This window comes from Drosophila grimshawi, unplaced genomic scaffold, assembly GCF_018153295.1.
Source record: "Drosophila grimshawi isolate 15287-2541.00 unplaced genomic scaffold, ASM1815329v1 contig_848, whole genome shotgun sequence".
Classification (NCBI taxonomy): Eukaryota; Metazoa; Arthropoda; class Insecta; order Diptera; family Drosophilidae; genus Drosophila; species Drosophila grimshawi.
The window spans coordinates 12,971,449-12,993,895 of record NW_025063692.1 but is presented as its reverse complement, the minus strand read 5'-3'; the positions used below and the strand labels follow the sequence as shown (position 1 = coordinate 12,993,895).

Below are 22,447 nucleotides of genomic sequence, written 5' to 3'. Positions count from 1 at the left end.
CTAAACTGCTTGTTGCTGCCGCTGCTGCTGCTGTTGCTGCTGCTGCTGCGACGCGCCCGTTAACTTGGCTGAGCATTTGTTAGCTCTTTTGATATAACGTTGCACAAAATTTTGATGATATATGGTATCGAATATATACACATGCATATGTGCATATACATACGCATGCATATACATACATATTTATATGTTTATATATTGTTTAACTGCATTTAATAATTTGCTTTTGTTTTTATCAACTTTTAAATTGTTTTTAAATACCAATAAATTAAAACGCTAGCGTTAAATGTTCTCTTCTCTTCTTTTCTTTCCTTTCATTTTTGCTTGCTTGCTTGCCCACTCCTCCTTTCTACCGCTATTCCTGTTGCTGCGTGTTTTGCTTATGTCGCTTTGCATTTTACGTTTTGTGTTTCAATCTTGCTTTGCATTTACCGTTGAGGGGTGCATTTTAACTGCGACGCTTTATTAACGCGTGCGCCTTTGAGTATGTGTATGTGTGTGTGTGTGTGTGTGAGTGTGTGTGTAGGTGTAGGTGTAGGTCTGTGTGTGTGTGTTTAATTTATGTGCTTGTTTAGTACGAGGAGGCTGTGCTGACGCTGTTGCCGCTGCTTGCAACTATTTCTATTACTATTTGATTTCTTTCTCCCTCCCACTTGCACGCACCCCCAAATTTTGTTTGTTTTCTTCATATTTTTTTTTGTTTTTGTTTTTTGTTATTTTTTTTTTGGTTGCTTAACTGTCGACTTCTAAAACTGACTGATGCTCTACAGCTCTCTCTTTTCTACCCAGCTGCTCGCTCTTCTCTACTGTGACTTAGAATTATCCATTGATTGAATTCGCGTTTGCGTTGGCCGCAGCTGCTGCCGCCGCTGATAGTGTTTTCTGGCAATCCTCCGCCGGCGAGGGGGTTGCGTCGCGACGGGGCGGCATCCGCTCGTTGACCGCATCGAGTCCCTTGGCCTCCGCGAACGAGGTAATCTTGTGATTGGGTGAGAAGCCCTGCATGGCATTCTTGAGAGATTGCTTGCCACCGGATAGGGCGCCCAAGGGCAGGGCGCCCGTCGGCGTCAGTCCCTTCAGCTGCAGCACTGACTCCGACTCCTCGCGCAGCACGGAGAAGACGCGCGCCATTTTGCCAATGGCGCGTATCTTGTTGCGTATGACCTCCTTGCGCAACGCCGCCTCATCGTCCGAGAGCGGCTCCTCGCTCTCCTCGGTCATGAGCTCATCGTCAGAGCAGATGTTCAGCACGTTCACCAGCATCTCGGTGACCTTCTCGCCGACAAAGGGCAGCGACCAGGTGAACACGTCCATGAAGTTGGGAAGCCAGTAGGGATGCGGCGAGCAATTGAACTGCCGGATGTTCATCACGTTGTTCTCGTACTTGAGAACCGCCGCCTTGTTGTTGTACACGTCCAGATAATTGGGCGCCGAGAAGATGGTGATCAGCGAGGGAAAACCGGTGGTCTGGCTCTTGCGGTACATGCGGTAGCCGGCGTCCTGGGCCTCGTGCGCCCGTATGATCGACAGCAGGTTGTTGTTCTGCAGGAAGTCGCAGCAGGCGGCGTAGCTGTAGAAATACGAACAGCCGCGCACCGAGTTGTGCGTGTAGAAGTCCGAGTTCTTCTCGTTGCCGAAGTCCTCGAGCGGATCGGACCACAGCAAGTCGCACATGGGGCCAAAGGCGGGCGGCTCCTTGAATCTATCGAGCCGCCTAATGTCCTCCAGCTCGTGTATCTCGGGCGAGAGGCCGCCGTGCACGCAGAGGAACTGCTGGTTCATGAGCGCCGCCAGCGGCAGGCAATCGAACGCATCCATGCACGCGTCGTACACGCGCTCCGAGTACTTGATCTTGCACTCCTGCTTGAAGGTGAAGTACTCGGTCAGATGCCGGCACTCGTGGTTGCCGCGCAGCAGGAACAGCGTCTGCGGATACGTGATCTTCAGCGACCACAAATAGAGGACGCACTCAATGCTAAAGTAGCCCCGGTCCACATAGTCGCCAAGGAACAGATATTTTGTTGTTGCCGGCGATCCTCCGATTTCGAACAGTTTCATTAAATCGTAGAACTGGCCGTGAATATCGCCGCAGACAGTCACCGGCGCCTCAATGTCAATCATTGTCTTCTCCTGGCGCAGCAGCGTGGCGCCCTCCTGGATGATGCGCAGTGCGGCACTCTCCTCTATGCGCCCCTCCAGGATGAAGTGCTGCTTGAGCACATCGTGCTGGGGCTTGCCGGTGCGTGCATCGAATACATCGGAGCAGGTCAATTTGCGGCTGGGTGGAAAGGGTACGCTGTCGACCACACGCTCCTTTGTGGATATTGTGCTCCGTTTTGTGGGGCTCTGTGGGGCAGCGACTGTTGTCGCGCCTCCCTCTGCTACTGCACCGCCGCCACTTGTTGTCGTCCCCGTTGTTGTTGTTGCACCAACCGCATTCTTTTCATGTGTATTATTCACGCTGCTGCTGCTAGCAGCTGAATTTGGCTTTTGATTTTGCGTTGCTGCCGCTGCTGCTGCTGAAGACTGCGACTGCGACTGCGACTGGGACTGGGACTGGCTGCTATTGCTGTTGTTATTCTGTGCTAATGGCGAAGACATTTTAGTTGACTTCGACGACTGCTGCCGGCTGCCGACTGCTGACTGCTGGTCAATGCGACGTCAGACGCACGCCGCCACTGCTCTCTGCCCCCAAGGCCACGGACACCAGCGACCTTCCTCAAATGCTGAAAGTGCTGTGGCTAATGGCTTCAAGCTAATGGCCGGCCAACGGGCAACTACCAACTGCTGGCTGTTAACTGTTAGCTGGTAACTAGTAACTAGTAACTGGTAACTGGTAACGGCTACCAGTGGTCGTCTTCCTCGTCCTTGCCACTTAACTGTCGATTGCTCTGTAATTACAATACAAAAATGTTGTCATTAGATTGTCGCCTATGCATATTTTCGGTACAAATCAAGAGTACATAAACAGAGGAGAGAGGGAGAGAGAGAGAGAAAGAAAGAAAGAAAGAGAGAGAGAGAGAGAGAGAAAGAAAGAGAGAGAGAGAGAGAGAGAAAGAAAGAGAGAGAGAGAGAACGAGTTTGACTAGGATATGCCCTTGAACCCACTTCTTACCAACAATAAATATATTTCAAAGAGTTCAAATAGTTTTTATAGAAGAAGCACAACTTTTTAATGGGAAAAGCATATTACAATTTGTGCTAAGATCCTAAATGGGCTATGGTCCAATTAAGACCCCCCTAAGAACAATAATAGAAATTGTTTTTGTACGGATTCAATGCTGAACTGATGAACCTTGTAATTGGGTGACCATATACAACACTCATATCCTAGAATAGGACGCACAAGGGAAATATATAGTGATGTTGTAATATAGGGATCGTCAAATTCTTGCTTGATGAAACCCAGGACACCAAAGGCTTGTCAAACGGATACCCAAATCATCAACACATTCGGTGCGTTCCAGTTCCAGTAGTTTGCCATTAAGGAAATAGTTATTTAAAGAGGAATATTATTTTCCAGATCTATATTTTCCAGAGCTATATGTCTCAACTATCCCTAAACACTTGCCGGTATTTTATCATATATTGCTTTCTAGTTATGAACAACGTGTCCTGTTCACGTGGCGAGAAGTCAATAGGAAAGTGGGAAAGTGGGGAAATTCCATAAGCTAATTATAAATAAGATAAATAAAAAGCATAAACAATATTAATGATAATGAACAAATTTAAGAACCATTATTATGTTGCAAATAACTTGAATTCCAAATTCCAATTTCAAATTCCGTCAAAAACCAACAACATTTTCACCGATTGCAACGATTTTAATATACGTTAGAAGAAAGATGGCAACACTCGTTGTATGCAACTTCCGATTTCAATCGATTTCAAAGCGATGCGTGTTTTATTGATTTTAGAAAATTAACTTGCAGGATGACCCGTGCGAAGCCGGAACACACCTTCAGTTCTATGCAGATTTGTGTCATTATTTTATTGCATACATGTTGATTTAAATACATGACCAAAATTCACTCTTCTGGGAATTATCTACACAAAACATATGCGTACGCACACTCGAACAAAAAAATTACTCTGAATTTAAAAAATCGCCCTAAAAATTGAGAAAAAATTGTCTTAAAATTAGAAAGGCTTGTCTTAAATCTACAATCCCAAAAATAGTGTTTTTTTTTCTTCTTTTCAGATAATAAATAATAATAGAAAATATTTCCAAAAAAAAGTAAAGTATAAAGTATAAACAATCAATGAAATTTACACGGCGCGGCTCTTCTACTAGAATCTTGCTGTTGCCTGCCCTAGATGCCCTTAGATACTATATAAAGTATTTGTGTGTGTACTTGAAATGCTTAACAATATAAGAATTATTCAATATACACACTCTGGCAATTATTATTAGCCATATATTTGTGTAAAGCTTTGAAAGATCCATCTTGAACTCTGGTCTTCAAAAAGCCAAAACCTTCGATTTTAGAAATGTAATTTCTCTATAATAAGGTGAGGAAAGCTTGGCGCCAAAAGAATGGGGAAATTCGAAAATTTTGTTGTTTTTGTTTGAGTGTATACACAACTGGGTTGCTTCGGGTCTGCCTTGTTGCGTTACAATTTAAAAATTATTAGTTCATATGTATATATATATAAATATAAGTATTTATGTAAGCATGTCTGTACACACACACACACACACACGCACACGCACACGCACACACATAAATGGAGCTGTCTATAAGCAGCAAACGACTTGCAAACACGCACACACACGACGACCAAAATGAACAGCCTGTTTATCAAGCAAGGTGCATAAGCTATTTCAAAAACTCTTACAAGTTGCGTAAATGTCAATCACAATGTCGTCGGCGTCGCCGTCGCCGTTACCGATACCTCAGACCTCACGTGAATCAAATACGTAACACTGCGCGTGTGTGCGTGTGTGTGTGTGTGTGTGTGCAACATGCGCACATTTGTAAGTTTGTATGAAAAAGTAATCGAATCCCTTACGGGCGAGCAAAAAGTGCAAGAGCAATTATGCGAAAGGCTGAATACAAAGCGTTGGCATACTTCATTTAATTGAATAATAATCGACGATCGAAACACAAGAAATCGAACGATTAAGGCAAACGAATTATGGAGTGCTACAATTTGCGGAATCGTTTACGTGCTGCTCCAATTTGCGAGAGCGGCATATTTTTCCATTGTTCCATTGCGAACGGACTCATAATGACTCATCGCTTTCAGAAGTATTTAGAAATTTTCATTTGAAAAAGAAAATAAGAATAAAAAAAAAAAATACAAACAAAAAATAAAGAACAGCAAAGATGCCTTTGCAATTATTTTATCTTTTCTGAATTGTTTTCGAATTATTTTTCCATGCTCATTAATGCAAACTATTTATTGTATTTGCGCAATCGCAATTATTTTTAATATGTTCCGTATTGTTTTTAAATTGTTATATCCTGCTAATTAATGCAAACCAGCCTATAAGTAAATATAGTTTATTTATTTATGTTCACGTGCTACAGCTTTTTGAGTTGCTTTGAAACGTTGAGGAGCAATAATTGTTTTGAATGCTTGTAAAAGTAATTTAAACTAATTACAGTTCATAAATAATAAAATGTAAGTGTTTTTTGCAGTTAAACCCCTATAAACCCTACCAGCTAAACAGCGGAAAAATCTTTAACAAGCGTTAAATTTAAAAGTATTTTTAGGTTAGCATTATTAACGAACATCTGTTGGTCTGTTGGTCTAAACGATTCCCGCCTTCTTTTTGCAAAAAAAAAATGTCATTCTTAACAAATTTAACACAACAATTAAAACAGTTATAAAAAAAACTAACATTGCTAAAAACATTTTTCGTAATTTAGAACACCTAAAAATGCAAACGGAAGATTTTTGTCAAAAAAACGGAAACAGAAAAGTTTGGCGTAAATTGCAACATAAATATTCTTAAGAGTATAATTTAGCTTCAAGTTGAACACTTAACACAATGAGAATTCTCAAAAGCCCGTCCACTATTAAATTACGTATAAACACAATTTTTACCCAACTGCCGATTGGCAACATAAAGCAACAAAATACCCAGAAAGCTGAACTTTTCGAAACATTTTCATTTTACAAAGTAATTGATCGATATGTGGAATGTGTTTGAAATGCGAAAAATAAAGGAAAATATAGAATATCAGTTGTACGGAATTTCGTTTATTTTTCTTTCGATTCATTTTTAAAGATACATATGAAAAGTAATTATGCATGCAACATTCGACTTATTTTCTGTATTTTAAGTTGCTGTTGTTGAAGCCCACCTGCAAACTCGTTGAATTTTAACTTGAAAACTGGTTAAGTTTTTGGGTCAAATGTTGTTTAAAAAAAAGTTGAGTTGGTCAAATATATTTATAAATAATAATTATTGAGCTTGCTTGTCATAAAATTATCAAAAGTTGCTTTAAAAAAAAAAGGACAAAATATGAATAAGAATGAAAATATATATTTTATGTAGATGTATATATATATATATCGAATTTTCGCAGTATTTCTATGGCTTTCTGAGCACAGGTGGGGAACACATAAACCGATGAATGAAACTAGTTTTTATCCGATCGACTTTAAGCTAATTTTTAAAGAGCAACATGAAAATTGACTGAAAACAGAATGTTGTTTGAATTAGAGGTCTGCAAGAATTATATAATGCATTCAATGCATTCATTCATTCATTCGAATTCCCTTGTTTGGAATACAACTTCGCTCAAATTCATATCAATTCATAAATTCAAGGACTGTATTGGATTGGAATTCTGTGGGTATTTAATGTGATTGAAGGCTGCTTTTCCTATTTCGACACTTTTAATAAGATGAACGGAGTTATCGCTTTATTTAATAACGATCATGTGGAGGCAATTCAATTGTCTAAGGAGATGTTTACTTAATAACGTGGAGTTTTATAGATCTTCCCCTTAGAATCTAAAACGCTGATGTTTATATAAGTTTTAAGTATTGTGGAGCAGCACTCAATGAATCCAAGGATGTACGTCAATATAACCGTCTTATTTTTTATTATTTTAAAACTAATCGTTCGACTGAGATTATACAGTTCTCTGCTGTGTTTTGAGTTTATGTTTGGCCACGTTTGGAGGGCTACTCGACCGCAGTTTGCATTTCGCCATGTGTCGTTTGAGCTGCGTATATTTTCTTCTTTTATTCACAATAAAGCCAGAGTAGCCAGAGTTATACATATACCTTCCTTATCAGTGAGTAGGGGTTATAATGTGCCTTTTCTAGCTAGCTCATCAGCCTCGCTGTAGGCAATTGCCTTCAATATTCTGGTGCCCGGCACCCATGCAGAGATTTGCGACAGCTTGTTACCGATAACAAGTTTGGCTGGCTGTCAATATATGTATATATATATATTAGCATTATGTGTCTTTTTATTATTTATTATTTATTTTGAAATTCCACAAGTTATCACCTCTACACACCTATTTCACTGTCCAGATGTGAATGTGTTAACGTGTTGCAGCAGCTACGAGAGTATCTCGCAGTCGAGCACACCCGACGTTAACGCAGGCGACGATGATTTTAAGATTTCACAGTGACAACGAATGTATGCAAATAAGTAAAAACTTTGAATTTGCACGTAACAATATCGGTCGTAACAGAAATGACAAATAATATCATGCATGCTCTATTGAGCGTTACCCGATTTTGAGCAATGCATCATCTGGGCTCATTTCTCAAGAGTTGCTCTAGAAACAAAAGCTTTGTTTTCGATTTGTAGAAATTCAGCTTTTGTCGCCAACTGAAACTGTATATGAATTTGACAGCATCGAGAAGCGGTAAAACGGCAACGTGCCTATGCAAATTTTGATGCCCCACCACACAACAAACCAACCAACCAACCAACCAACCAACCAACCAGCCAGCCAGCCAGCCAGCCAGCCAGTGTGTGTGTGTGAGCTGAAATTTGAATTATTAAACAAGTTTCATTTCAGCAGCAGAGTGAAAACAAACAACGAATTTGTATCACGAGCTAATTTCCATGCATGTATTCCATTTGTTTGTTCGTCGTTAAGTTCTTATGGCTGTGCGCATATTTTTGCGTTTACACGATCGCATTTTGCGGCACATGGTATGTGAATACACTTAAACTTGCTAGTCTGTTATGCCCTGTTCCCGAACAGAAAAGAGTATACAGCGGTTGACGGCTTGACTTGTAATCGCAGTAATTAGCAAACATTCAGAAATTTTTATTATTTTCAATAAATTCTTTTTCCTTTTTTTTTTAATGTAAAAAAGCAAATCTTTTCAATTGCGAGCTGAATTTTTTTGATTGGGTATTATAAATACTATTAAGACAGCGGAAGTTGTAAATACTTATATTGCCTGCTATAAGCTCGTCTTTCAAATTGAAATTTGCAGCGATAATTGTGCGGAATATGCTTAAAGTTTTTAAATTCGTTTCTGTTTTTTTAATGTAAAAGATTCAAAAACAATTATTTTAGGGAGTAGTTCGCATAGAAACAGACAGGAGACAGGAGAAACAAACGGACTTAATGTGTTCCACATAAACTGCCCTCTCTCAAACCGATTCCAAATCGGCTACGCATAGGAATTAGGAATGCCGATTCCGATACTGAATGAATTTCAATCGGTAAAAATGCGGGTCCGTTTTCTAATTCCAATTCCAAATTCCGAGTTGACACCCTGGTATAATTAATAGACTCATGCATTCTAAATTAACATTTTTTACTATGGGCGCGATTAAGGTAATTTACTGAAAACTTTTATTTTGCATGACTTGTACAATTTTGAAGACTAGCTTTGTGTTTTATTGTTTGTATGTATGCAAATGTTGATAACAAAATGAAATGGTAGTATGTAAAGATTTATCAAATCTATTTATTGCTTTACAAATATATTTATTCTGGACAACAAAATACAACGTTTATACTTCCACTCAAACCGGAGTCAGCCTGTCGTCTGATATTAATGACGTTTTTAATAGACAAAATTAGCATAAAACAAACAGATGACGAGAACAGACAAACATGGCTAGATCAACCCGAAAAGTGAAGCTGAACAAGCAGAAATATAACAAAAATATATATATTATTTTTGTAAGTTAAACATTAAATTTTATTTTTAATTTAATTTCATTTATTTTTTACTTTACTCGTTACTCAACTCACGATAAAATTACAATACTCTGCAAGGGTATGACAATGCAAATATTTGCTGTAAATAGGGGCAAACAGCAGCAGCAGCAGCAGTAGTAGCAGCAACAGAGCAGCGGGGCGCTTAATTAAAGTGCACAAATTGATTTGCTTTTCAACTGTTTGCGAAATGTGGCAAACTAATTAAAAGTGTGTCGAAGTCGAATGCCAATGGCAAGAACAAAAGGCTGCCGCAAACAACAGCAAAAGTTATCTGTCTTTTGTCTTTTTTTTTTCGCTTTCATGTGTGTGTGTGTATGTGTGTGTGTGTGTGTGTGTATGTGTGTGTGTGTGTGTGTATGTGTGTGTGTGCATGTGTATGTGTGTGCGTGAAGTCTGTTAACAAAGACGCAAACAACAATAACTGAAACAACAACAGCTGCAGCGACACTTGTTCTCAGCGTTTAAAAAGTAAATAAATAAAAAAAAAACCTAGAAATGCAGAAATACATATAGTCGGCCCAAAAATGATACGGACTCGTTAGACCATTTCCATATTTAATGGCTGTTATTAGTTAAATATTAAATTGTATTTTATCCGTTTGCTATCGACTTAAATTAGTCGAGATTAAATAAGTTCAATATCTGTGTACTTTCATAATACTGGAATTGAGCCAATCTTGAAAATACATTTGCCAACAAGTGGCCAAATTATTGGTAAAATATATTAACTGGAAACAAAATAAATTTGTAATTAAGTCAGATCGTCCCAGTCGGCTGTAACTAAGTGCGTAATGCCAAACGATAACTGGTTGCAAAGAAGAACCTTCTTCTTGCATATGAGCAACAGAGATATCAACATCGGACAAATATATCTTATATATATTATGAAAAAAAAATCGGAAGGAAGCATCTCCAACCCCATAATACATAAAAATGTGCTTTAAATTCAGGTTTTTATTTCGATTATTTATGTATTTCGTTTATGTTCTGTTTGGAGTTGTTGTAGCGTAAATATATTTAAAATAATGAAAACTAAGCTTCATTATTTATAGTTCATTGAGTAAAATACGAAATATGATATTAAGAAAACCTGCGTATTTAAAAGTACTCCAAATATGAATTGATCATATTTAATATGGTGATGGTAATGGGGTGTGGCCAAAATTGCTGAAGTCGAAACCAGACTTAACAACTTCAAGCTGATGCAAAATTCAACTCAGCAAATTAACTAATGGCGTGCTTCATTACCTGTGCCGGTCATAAAAAATTAATGCACTTGCATCAGGTCTCGTTACCGTTACAATTAAGTGTGTGCAAAGCCTGCTAGCCCATTAAAAACCAAGAGCCCTTAACCCCAAAGCCCATGGAGTTATTATGCTCACTTCAATTTAAAATAATAGAAACAATTCAAAAATAGGAGTAAAAAATCTATAAGAAATAAGAAATCGATATCCTAAGAATCGATTAGCATGTCTATCTCGGAAGCAGAGGAAGTTATCGATAAAAGTAAATCGATTACAAGGTGCCAAAGCCACAGATCAGCACAAGTAAGTCCTTAGCTATCATATGATCGACAGATGAGTCTTGTATAACTAAAGATAATCGGACCCAACTTACCAGTTACATGTATTAAAATATTCCTTAAATTTAGCCAACAAATTACCAAAATTGGTTTCCTATATTTAAATAGCTTCAATAGAAACAATCGCTATATACTTGTACCAAATATTTAAATTTGATTTGCTTTTCTTTATACATAGAATGGTTTTTTTCTTTTTCTTTTTTTTTTTCTTTTTTGTTGCCAGCGTCGTTTTTTGGCCAATTATAATAATTAAGTTTGAAATGCGTTGCGCCTTAGCAACAACAAAAACAAAAACAACAAAAACAACAGCAACAGCAACGACTACAACTACAAGCGAACAAAAACACTTAACACGCAAACACATTTTATAGCCGATCCAATTTCACGGGCAATCCTTTGACGCTGTCTAACTGGGGCACCCAAAAAACTACTTGGCAATATACCATGGATATGACTATATGTACATACTAGGTAAAATAGGGTGGAGCAAACAATTTGTCTACCCTTTTTGGGGCTAATATAGTTTTGTCGTCAAGTTTGTGAAGCATTGAAATTGGCCTCTACGCCGATCCCTTAAATAAAATATATATTCGTGAATCTTGATGGATATGGCCATAAAAATGATCGCTCAAATCTGAACTCTTTATTTTAAATATATCTAATTAAATGTCGTTTCATTGTTAACCGATATTAGTCAATCTGTAATAAATTAAAAAATAAATAAAATAATATCAGTTATTGTGGTCTACTGCTGCTGTTTCCTAGAGAGAGAGTATCGTATATTCGGTGTTCCTAGAATAGATTTTCTGTCCCGTTTTCATGTGTCTTTTCGTTATATCAATAGATGAAACCTGTAGCACTCTAACAAAATTGTAGAGCTCTATTGTTGAATAAACGGAGATTTTGTTACAATTGAATCTGATTCTTGAACTGGAATGTAAAATATACAAAAAGAGTTCATAGAGTTTGAGTTGCCAGATCGTTTAGAAATTATCACATAGAAATATATAAATATATATATATATCAATGCCACAAAACTTTATTCGTTTTCAAACTGACAAGATCGAAACAGGACACAACATTAATTTGATTATATTATTTATTTTGTGCTTAAGATGAAAACTTGCTTGTTCAGTAAGGCAATTGTTTCCTGGCTGAAATCCTTTTAAAGGAGTATACATTTATTATTGTATGTATGTAAATATTATAGGGATGGTGCGAGACATTGAAATTACAGCGTGTGTGGGCCCACAAAAGATCCATTGCTGATCCAACGACAGCATCAGTCAAGTCAGCGTGACTAGCGGTGATGAAATCTCGTTGCCAAGAGAAGAAGACAATAACAATGAAATTGTCCCACATGTTCATTTCGGACCCACCCAAAAGCCGCAAACACCCCCACACACATAACCCCCCCGTCACACACACAATCACACACACACACGCAATTACCTACAAATATACATATAGCAAAGAATTCGGTAGAAATTAGATTCGAAATTCTTGTTAGACGCCCGCTGACTGCCACCGATATATACATACATACATATAGATGTACATAAATATATATGTACATACATACATCCATATACATATATATGCCTGTTCCCTAATTACTTTGCGGTCAGCCTTTGGCCAATTTTGAAAATTGTGCTTTTTTTTTTGTTTTCGGTTGCACAAATAAAAGTGCAGATTGATGGCAAGTGCCAACATTGTTTAATTATTTATTATAATATGCTATTATTCGAAATGCAGTTGTGCCAACATTTTACCGAGTAACAAAGCAAACAAAGCAAAAGAAAAATATATTTTATTTTATACAATGTTGATTTTTTTTTTTGTTTATTTCTTGCTTTTGTCTCTCCGTCTGTCTGTCTGTCTGTCTCTATGAGTGACAGCTTGGACTCTGGCGACTGCGCTTCTGTCTGCTCCAATAAGTCAAATAGTTTTCCATTTCTTCGCGATTTCGCATCATATCTGTGTATTTATATATTTTATTTATTTTTTTATATTTTTTCTTTAATTTTTCTTTTTTGTTACTTTTGTTTTTGGTCTGCAGGGAAATTGTCGCGCACTGAAATTATTTTTAGCAATTGTTTGTATTGCTTACAGCCGCAGGTGCTTTGCTGGGATGGGTGGATGGATGGGGGTGAGGTGGGATGGGTAGGCGATTGTGACCCAATTTCGGTCTTCGCTTGTTATTGTTGCAGCTGTTGCAGCTTAAGCAATTAGCATTCACAACACAGAATATACTTTCTTCAGCTACTGTTTTATAGAATATATTAATTTAATTATACCTTAAAATGAATACCGAATAAATAGTTAATTAGTGCAAAAAAACGTGTACAATTTCGATGCTGTTGCGATTTTTCTTGCCAGCAGTGTATGCGTAAAATAACTGTAACGAGATACGCACTGCGAGTGCGAGGGGAGCAACAATAATATGTAATTGTGTGTGTGTGAGGGAGGAAGAGCTTAAAGCGCAAGCTGAAAGCGAAAAGGCGCAACAAAAGCAAATGTTGGTTAGCCAACGAGAGGTGATGGATGAATGTGTGTGGGTGGGGGGAGAGGGTCGGTCCGAGGGGACGTGCTTTTAAATATTTAATATTTATAACTTGAGCAACGAAGCGTGAGATGATTTGTATCCCCCACTGTTGGCTAATCTCGAGTTGAACACACACACACACAAGGAGAGAGAATCGGTGTGTGTGTGTGTGTATTTACATGCATATGTATAAGAGTGTGTATAAGTATAAGTATAAAAACAAACATGTATTTTTTAGCATGTTGCACCGCATATGCAAATAAGTATGCTTTATCGATTCCCCGCGCGCGCACACACATACACATACACATACATCCAGAGCAGACTTCTTCTCACAGAAAGAAAGCGGTTAAGGATAAAAACGGAATAACGGCACGCGTTGCTGCTTTCAAGCCTAACCTAACCAAGCTCAACTCTGTTTGCTTTGGCGCACTTAATTTTGTTGTTTTTGCTGTTGCCTTTGCCTTTGCCTTTTGCATGACACTGCGGTGCGAGAGAGAGAGACAGGGAGAGGTAGGCAGTTAGGAGTGGGGGTGAAGGGGGCTTCCTGGAAGTATTTCGTTGCTGGTTTTGGTTTGGGTATCTGCAAAAGTCAACCCTGACCGCTAGCAGGCGGCTGCTTCGGCAGACTGACGAGGCGCATGCACGAACACCCATACATATACATAAGGTGTGTCTGTATATGCATACATACGTACATACATACAATCATATACAATGTATATATACAGTTAGTTAGTCGGCCATTCTGTTGATGCTTTTCATTGTGATGTTAGTGCGTTCCGAGCGTCCTGTTGCTGGCGCTGTTGTTAACAGCAACAGCAACAGCAACAACATCGACTGACAACAATCTAAGCAACTCGAAACCGTATAAGTGAAAGGATCGTAGCAGCAACAGCAACCAGCCACAACATAAGATAACATTAATATAACAGTGCATGTGTGCGTAATTACATACTTTCTTTTCATGCTTGAAAAGTGGACGACTCTCGAATAAAATAGAAAAGCGAAAACTCTTTAATCTAAAGGCGCAAAATGCTTTTCCACTTTTCAATGTCATTTTATGTGTTTTGCTACTTTCGCTCTTATAAACATATGTATATAGAGCATATAGAAATCAGCCAGTCTGCCACGGTGCAACAGCAGCTGGCAAAAAGAGCAAAACTTAATTTGAAATAAAAGAATTCTGATGCTGATGCCGATGCCGATGCTGATGTCATGCAAACGACAAATGTCCTGTGTGTTTTCCCATTTGGCGTGTCCTTTGTTGTTTGTCGCAAGCAAATCTAACATGATACAAGTTAATCTACAGGAAATATCATTCAAATTATTTGGTTATTTTTAACATAAAAAAACATACACACACCAAAAATAAACTTTCCACAAGTGATATTTTGAAAAATCCGATATGATGTAAGAAAACTTTCGATTTGAGTAAATTTGGGTATCAAAAATTAGTAAAATCAACGTTTATTTGTTGCTTCAACATTTGAACTTTTTATACCTGAAGATATTTCCTTAGAAAACGAAAATTTTGCATCATTTGTAATGAAGAAAAATGCAAATTACAAAAAAAAAAGAAAAGAAAAACGCAAGGACCGCAGTCAAATTGCCGACATCTAAATTGAATTACATTTGTAACCGATCGATATTTCCTTTGAAAGCCATATGATATTGTCAGAATGTCAAAATGTTACAATTATAATAATGAACAGAATTATAATAATACCCTTAGAAGAAGGTTCCACCCGTGACTGCCCGACTAAGTGATATCCTGTTCGAAAACAATTACAAATATATTAACAACATTGTCTTCCCAGTCACATCGAAAATTACATAGGTTTTTCATATGTTTCCCCTCGATTCGCTAAAATATACACATACCTTAAGGAGTTCGATATGCTTCCTCTTCAGCCTTTTTTTTCATACTTTTGCACAAGTTAAACTTTTTCAGGTTTCACAAAGCAAAAAATAATCGTGTTTTGTGAAATGTTCGCTGCTGATTGGGTTTGTATTGGTTTTTTTTTCAATTGCATTCCATTGTTCAGAAAATTGACATCATCAATGATGCGAAGTAAGTGTTAAAATGTTAAAATCGCAATGGAAATATGCTAATAATTATTATTTATTAACTTATGTGTGCGAAAAGTGTTCACAATTTTCGAACTACGAAAAATAATAAAACAAGTAAGCGTATATCATGTCTGTCTCTCTGTCTGTCCGTCTGTATGTCTGTATATATGCACACATGTATGTATGTAGCATAAGCATAGGCTGTAAGCTAAGCCGAATTGTTGCGTGCGACGCCGACGCAAATAGAGTCCTGCCTCTGTCGCTGCTACTGTTGTTGCTGCTTTTTGTGAGCTTTTTTCATTGGCTTGCGTTTGTATGGGTGCACGCAAACACCAAAAGTCAATTGACTCAAAACTATGATAGTATGCGTGTGTACACACATACACATACATATGTATGTATATATATATATATACATATACATATTTATTTAGATATATAAATGCATCATTTTATTTGAAATTCACCTGCTTGCCTGCATATATGTATATATATGTGTACATGTCTATGTTAACATAACATGTGTTTGTTTGTATTTTTAAATGTGTACAATTCACACACACACTTGCACAAATCCATCTGTGTTTTGGCTTTACTTGTGTATTTTTGTGTGTTTTGCAATAAATATGTGTGTATGTTTGTATGTGCAAAATACATTTACCGTATGTATTTCTCAAACTAATTCAGTACTTCTAGTCAGTGTTCGCAGATCTTGTTGTATTAGTTGCTCCTGCTATTATTAGCGCAATGTGAGTACAAAAACAAAAACAAAAACCCAAACAAAAACAAAAACAATGGAACAGTAGCAGAAACAGCCGCTTTTTTATTTTCTCGATTGTATTTGATATTCCGCAATAGTTGCCGCTGTTGTTTTTGTTCTTGTTGTTGTTGTTGCTGTAGTGTCATGCTTTACTTTTCAATCTATTTATGCTTTATTTTCATTTACACATTTCTTTCAATTATCTCGTACGTTCGTTCAGTGCTCTCTCACTCTCTCTCTTTCTCTCACCTCACCACAATACGCTCTCTTACTCAGTTTCTCTCTTCTGTCTTACACACTCCCACGCAAGCATGTCAGTCGACGTCGCAGTCGCCGTCAAGAACGTCAGTTGCAGTTACGACTCTGCATTTGCCGCTAGTGTCATAAATTGTCGTTAAAATTAAATATACATAATTAACTTGGGCATGTGTATAGTTTTCACCTGACAGCTAGTATATAATTTTTGTAGTTCGCAATTTGCACAAAATTCTTAGCTGTTAACCGGTAAAATGCATACCTGGAGCAATATTCAAATTGATCTGATGTCGAATGTTATTAACACTGTACTCTAATGTCAATGAAATGTTAACCCTAAGACACGTAATGTTAATTAGATTGTATTTATGATTTGCCCACTATGTAAATAAAGTCACAACTCGACGAAATGCCAGAGAGTTCAGTAGAGCAGAAAAGAGACACAAAAAAGTGTCGAGTCGTCTGTGTACAGTTTAATGACATTACATGCGACTAATTCAGTCTACATTCTACACTCGACACACAGATACAAATGTACACGCTAAACACATATGCGTAGATACATGGGTATTTATATACTGTTAAGGGAGACTCAGTCTGCTCGATACTGTGGAATAGTTGGCCAATTGATAGAACCACTTTTCCGGGCCATTTAAAATAATTACAAGTAATTTAGTAAAAGACTAATAATAGTCAACAGATTTGACTTTGTACACAAATTGTGAAACGATATGGAGTAATTGCTGTAATTCAAAAACAGAATATCTTTCGTCCGATAAATTAAATTAAATACACAAACTCTTTACAGGCATTTCAATACAAAAATATTCTAGTAAATATTAATTCGAATTCGAATTTATATGGAAAGACATATTTATCATATAAAATAAAACGTTTGGCATTTAAAAGACGAAATCTGAAATATTTCAATTTTCAATCAAAGCAAAAAATTAATCGGTTCAAACTAAAATACGATCGAATATGATTATCACGTGATTTTGAAACTGGGATTCGAATTGTGAGCCACTGTAAAAACAGTACATACACACACATATAACATATGTAAATATGTGTGTACATTAGTAACATAACGCGCAATAAAAAAAAATAATAAAAAAACACACATTTAGCTAACCGGGTCAACCGCTTGCGACGATTGCGTTTCGCATTTGCGATTAAAGTCACTGCAAATAATAAAAAAAAATGCATCGCATCAAACGCATTTTTGGCCCCGGGCCGAAGGGAGATAGGAGATCTGTTTGCTCCCTCAAATTTGTATCGCGAATTAAAGAGTAAAGAGTATGCGAAAAATGTACAAGGAACCTTGAGCAATTGTCCATGCAAATACACACACACACACACACACACACACGCACACGCACACTGGGTGGAGTTTGGAGTCGAGGCTGTAGCGCTCTCAAGGACGACAAGGACAGCGATAGATGACTTTTTATTTAAAGTTTCGATTTTTTTTTTGTCTTAATTTTTTTTTTGCATTTAATGTTTTTTGTGTCAAAAAAAACAACAACAAAAAAACACAACTTTGAATCATGCACACGACGCTTACGACGCTAGCAGCATTAGCGACTGCGCAGCAACAGCGTCAGTTAAAAAAAAATTATATATATATATATATGTGGTTCTCCCGCCCCCCTCAGCCTCCTCCTGCTTCTAACCGTTCGCCCACCTATCCTCGCCAGCGAGAAAATTTTCGTTGCTGCCTCGTGCTTTGCTTGGTGTCCTGTTTCTACACACAAACACACACGCACAAACACACACGCACATACACACATACAGTCGAGTCGCCGTTAGAAGCACCGTAATTTACGTGCTGCTTGCTCTCTTTCACAGAAAATCTCTTGCTTGTTTTCACACACACATTCGCATCGGGATATAGAGGTGCACACATACACACATAAGCTTTTCTTCTTGTTGAATTTTACTGTTATTCTGGAGTCTCTCTTGGCCATTGCTTTATATGTATGTATATATACGTGTAAGTGTATATGTATGTATTTATGTACAGCATCTACAGTTACTTTCAAATTTTACACAATATTTAATTTGTTGTGTTTGTGCACACACACACACACGTACACATAAACCAAAAGCTTTTGCTAAAATTTCGCATTATAATGAGTAATATGTATGTGTGTAGAAATGTTGAATAATTATATGCACACAAACGTACATATGTACATAATAAGTGTATAGCTATGTACATTTGTCTATATGTATGCGGGTAACTTTTAAACACACACACACACATATGTATACATATTTATGTATGTATATACATATCTATGCATGAAATGGGCACACTGGCATTTCTCACTCATTGCACTTTTCGGGTGTTCTTCGGTGGACGGGGGAGGAGTAGAAAAGAGGGTGAGGAGAAAGAGGCGCGTTTGTCTTTCAGTTTTCATTTTCATGCGCTGCCTTTTTGGCCAATTGGAAAATCGACAGAGAGAAAAGGAATGCAGACGCCAACTGAGCCGATTCTTTATTATTTTTTTGTATAGCTAGATATATAATCGTTTACATTTATTTGACCAACTAATAATAAAAAAGAAAACATTTCAACACACACACAGAACAAGTCTCAGTTCAGTCGTATTGGAATTATACATATACATATGTACTTAGCAGTATGTATGCATGTGAGTAGTGTGCGTGTGTGTGTGTTTCCAATTGGTGTTTGTTGCCAGTCCGTTCGCTGCTCAGCTTTGAGGCTGCTGAGAATTTTTTGCTTGCTGAGCCGTCGCAGCAGTGTTTGGCGTCGCCCCCTCCTCGCTATGTACATGTGTTTGATTCTGTGTGTTTGACTTTTTGGGCTTTGGGCTTTGCCACTGACGCACAATTTCAACAATTTCAGATGGAAAAAAAACGAAAAAAAATCTGCTTGCAATTTACCTTTTCAATGTTATTGCTACACTTTTTTACAACGACGCAGACGCACGGTAAATTGGTTCGGTGAATTTCTAACGCGCTCCCGCAACACGTCCGGCTGAAATTTCAACGCAAAAGTAGTGCTCCAAAAAGTGTCGTAGCCCTATCGATATTGTAAATCTAATCGATTTTCAGTCGATTAGATAAATTGCCGATTATTAATCGGTTTCAAATGCTGTATATGTATCTGTTATTGTATGCATCAATTCGCGATAATAAAGTCTTTATTCAATTTACTCATAATGACAAGACAAATCGATTTGTGGCCAGCGCATTGGCGTATTCTGCATTACAAATAAATTATGCAATAAATAATTATTACCAATAACAGTACCAATTGAGTTCACAGAGATTATCGTGTGGTAGTTGTTGCATATCGATAACCTATCGAATTTAGTGTAGTGCTTCAAAGTTAAATTTCCCTTTTCAATTCAGTGAACTGCTTATTACATTATTATTAATAGTATTTTTATCCTATATGTTGCGAAGACAAGTGTTTATTTAAAGCAACAGTACATAATACAGTTAATTATAGAATGTTCAATATTTTTACGTCCGTCTAGTAGTTATATAAATACATTTAAATCTCCCTCCAATTGTATGATATATGTATGGATCTGTGTGAGCAAAATAAGAATATAAATTTGTAATACTAAGATAAAATGACAAGGGATACTAAATCGGGGTCTCATGTAAAATTCACAAATGCATTATGTTGATAACTGGCAATTATATTCCTCTATTCTACTTCTCTTTTCGCGCAACCCTTTTTTAGTTACATTTACAGCTGTGACAACAGATGCTAGATGCTGGATGCTAGATGTTGCCCGTGTGAATCGTATTCGCATCTTTTACAAAACCCCATGTTTCCGCTAGATGGCGTTTTGCGTGAAGTGCCACAGCTGACTGGACGGACGCTGTGAATCCCTTCCTTGAAAACGAATACCGACGGTAATCGAAATATATCGAAGTATAAAGAATTTAATAAAAAGATGGACATACATAAATATAAGGTGCTTTGAGCTATCAATGGTCCGAAACGTTAATACGAATCACTTTGAAAACCCAACCATTTCAATACTCATTTGGCACTGTTATTGGATTAAATTTCGTAATAAAAACTTTAATGTTTTGTGCAAGTCATATTAATACACATTAAGTGACAACTATCGAATGTTAAGAAGACTGGAAACATCAGTGCTAACAATTTTCGATTACAAGAAATAGACAAATTGAACAGAAAAAGGCCCAAAAAATATGAGCATAGGAAATGTGCGAAATTAAATTCTGCATGATTGGGATGGCAATAAAACTCTATTAAATAAAATATCAATAATATACAGCTCATCATTAGTCATTTACATATGGTCAAATAATTTCCAGGCAGCTTGTAATAGACTGTATTTAATACCGCCAACGTCAGCGAAAAAGGCCAAAACGGCAACACTGCTAAATGATATCGACACATATCGAATAGTGACAAAGTGTGGACAATAGCGGTGAACGGTGAGAAAAACGCAAAAAGTCGAAGCAGAAAGCGAAAAGCAGAGAAGGAGAAGCTGATAACAGTGGAACTACAACATTTTTGCACCTTTTGCAGAAACAATTATTTGTTGAACGCACAGTGCTGACTTTTTTTTTTGATTTGTGAATCGTGCTCCTGAAGAAACTCAAACCCAAACAAAAAGAGACAAAACCACAATTGAAAGATGAATAATGGATTCAGTTCCGGTGAGGAGGACTCACGGGGTGGCCACACTGACCAGACCTGCTGCCTGATCGATGACATGGAGCGGTGTCGCAACCAAGCTGGCTATGCCAGCTACAGCAAACGCATACAGAAGACTGTCGCCCAGAAGCGACTCAAGCTGAGCAGCGACGCAAGTGCGCAACACATTTACATATGCGACTATCACAAGGAGCGCATCCAATCCGTGCGAACGAAGCGGCGACGCAAGGATAGTGAGGACGACAGTAATGAGACGGACACCGATCTGCACGAATTCCCCGATCTCTATCAGCTGCATGTGGCAACGCTGCGCCGCTACAAGCGACACTTCAAGGTGCAGACGCGACAGGGCATGAAGCGTGCCCAGTTGGCCGATGTGAGTTGCCCAAAAATCAAATCAAATCGTACTGCGATATACTACTGTACTGCATATGACAATAATTATTCACTCCTCTCGCTTTGCAGACCATTATGAAGCATTTCAAAACAATACCCATCAAGGAGAAGGAGATTATCACGTACTTTGTGTACATGGTGAAAATGGGCTCCAATAAATTAGATCAGAAGAACGGCATCGGCAATGATACAACTTGAACGCAACTCTGACAGCTGTGTCTCTATCGCAATAGTTATCGTTATCGTTTATGAAGCCGTCTGCTGAATTCAGCGCAAGTTGCCTTGCTCACACACACTCACAACTACGTAAAGCATTTGTACAGTGAAGTCGAATTAGAATTTGCAGCAAACATTTACCTTTTTTTAATGTTTTTTTGTGCTTGTGCTCAGTAAATAACTAACAATTTAGAGTTTCATTAATTATTATTAGTATTGTTTCTTTTTTTGGTACTAAATAACTAACAATTTAAAATTGCATGATTTAAAAAGAGATTTCTTTTTTCGTTTTGATGTCATCTGTTTCGATAAACTTTGCAGATTTCACTGTACTACGTCAGCATTATTGACTAAATGCCCTAATAGCCTAAATAAACACACACAAAAACAACAGCCACAGCAACAACAAGTAGAAAAGAACACTTCTGGTGTAAAAGAATAGTAATTGTAGTGTTTGTCGTTGTTAATAGCTTCTTATAGGAATTATACATAGATAATAAATGAATTTTAAATTGATGAATGTAGGAGCAACTAACATTTACCACCTTAGTCGTTAATGCTTTTCTTTTATCATCACTTGGCCAAAAGCAGTTAACTCTAAATATAAATTCGAAATATGCCAACGTAAAATGAATGAGTTCTAGAAACAACAAGCAATATCTTCATAACATTCTACGTAAAATACAAATTAAATAAAATTAAAAAAACACAAAAATGTTGTAATACTACACACATATGTTATTATTTTTATTAATAATGTATTTTTAATTAAATTGTACA

The 22,447-nt window shown here is 37.4% G+C and overlaps 2 protein-coding genes across 2 annotated transcripts; one reads left to right on the top strand and one right to left on the bottom strand.

Annotated features, from left to right (window-relative positions):
• Positions 1-317: 317 nt before the first annotated feature.
• LOC6565532 (serine/threonine-protein phosphatase 2B catalytic subunit 3) lies at positions 318-19,420 on the bottom strand. The gene is made up of 2 exons (XM_001992645.2): positions 19,291-19,420; positions 318-2,891 (listed from the first exon to the last, which is right to left on the bottom strand). Exon 2 carries the CDS (start codon positions 2,599-2,601, stop codon positions 820-822), a length of 1,782 nt encoding a protein of 593 aa, XP_001992681.1. The 5' UTR covers positions 2,602-2,891; positions 19,291-19,420; the 3' UTR covers positions 318-819.
• A 1,338-nt stretch (positions 19,421-20,758) lies between these two features.
• LOC6565531 (histone deacetylase complex subunit SAP30 homolog) lies at positions 20,759-22,183 on the top strand. Its single transcript, XM_001992644.3, has 2 exons — positions 20,759-21,431; positions 21,521-22,183. The coding sequence occupies exons 1-2, from the start codon at positions 21,036-21,038 to the stop codon at positions 21,647-21,649; spliced, it is 525 nt and encodes a 174-aa protein (XP_001992680.1). The 5' UTR covers positions 20,759-21,035; the 3' UTR covers positions 21,650-22,183.
• Positions 22,184-22,447: the final 264 nt, after the last annotated feature.

Excerpts from the sequence above, each read along its gene's own strand:
- LOC6565532 (XM_001992645.2), bottom strand. The coding sequence starts at position 2,601 with ATGTCTTCGCCATTAGCACAGAATAACAACAGCAATAGCAGCCAGTCC.
- LOC6565531 (XM_001992644.3), top strand. The coding sequence starts at position 21,036 with ATGAATAATGGATTCAGTTCCGGTGAGGAGGACTCACGGGGTGGCCAC. Across the intron at positions 21,432-21,520 it reads AGCGTGCCCAGTTGGCCGAT|ACCATTATGAAGCATTTCAA; the intron begins GTGAGTTGCCCA and ends CTCGCTTTGCAG.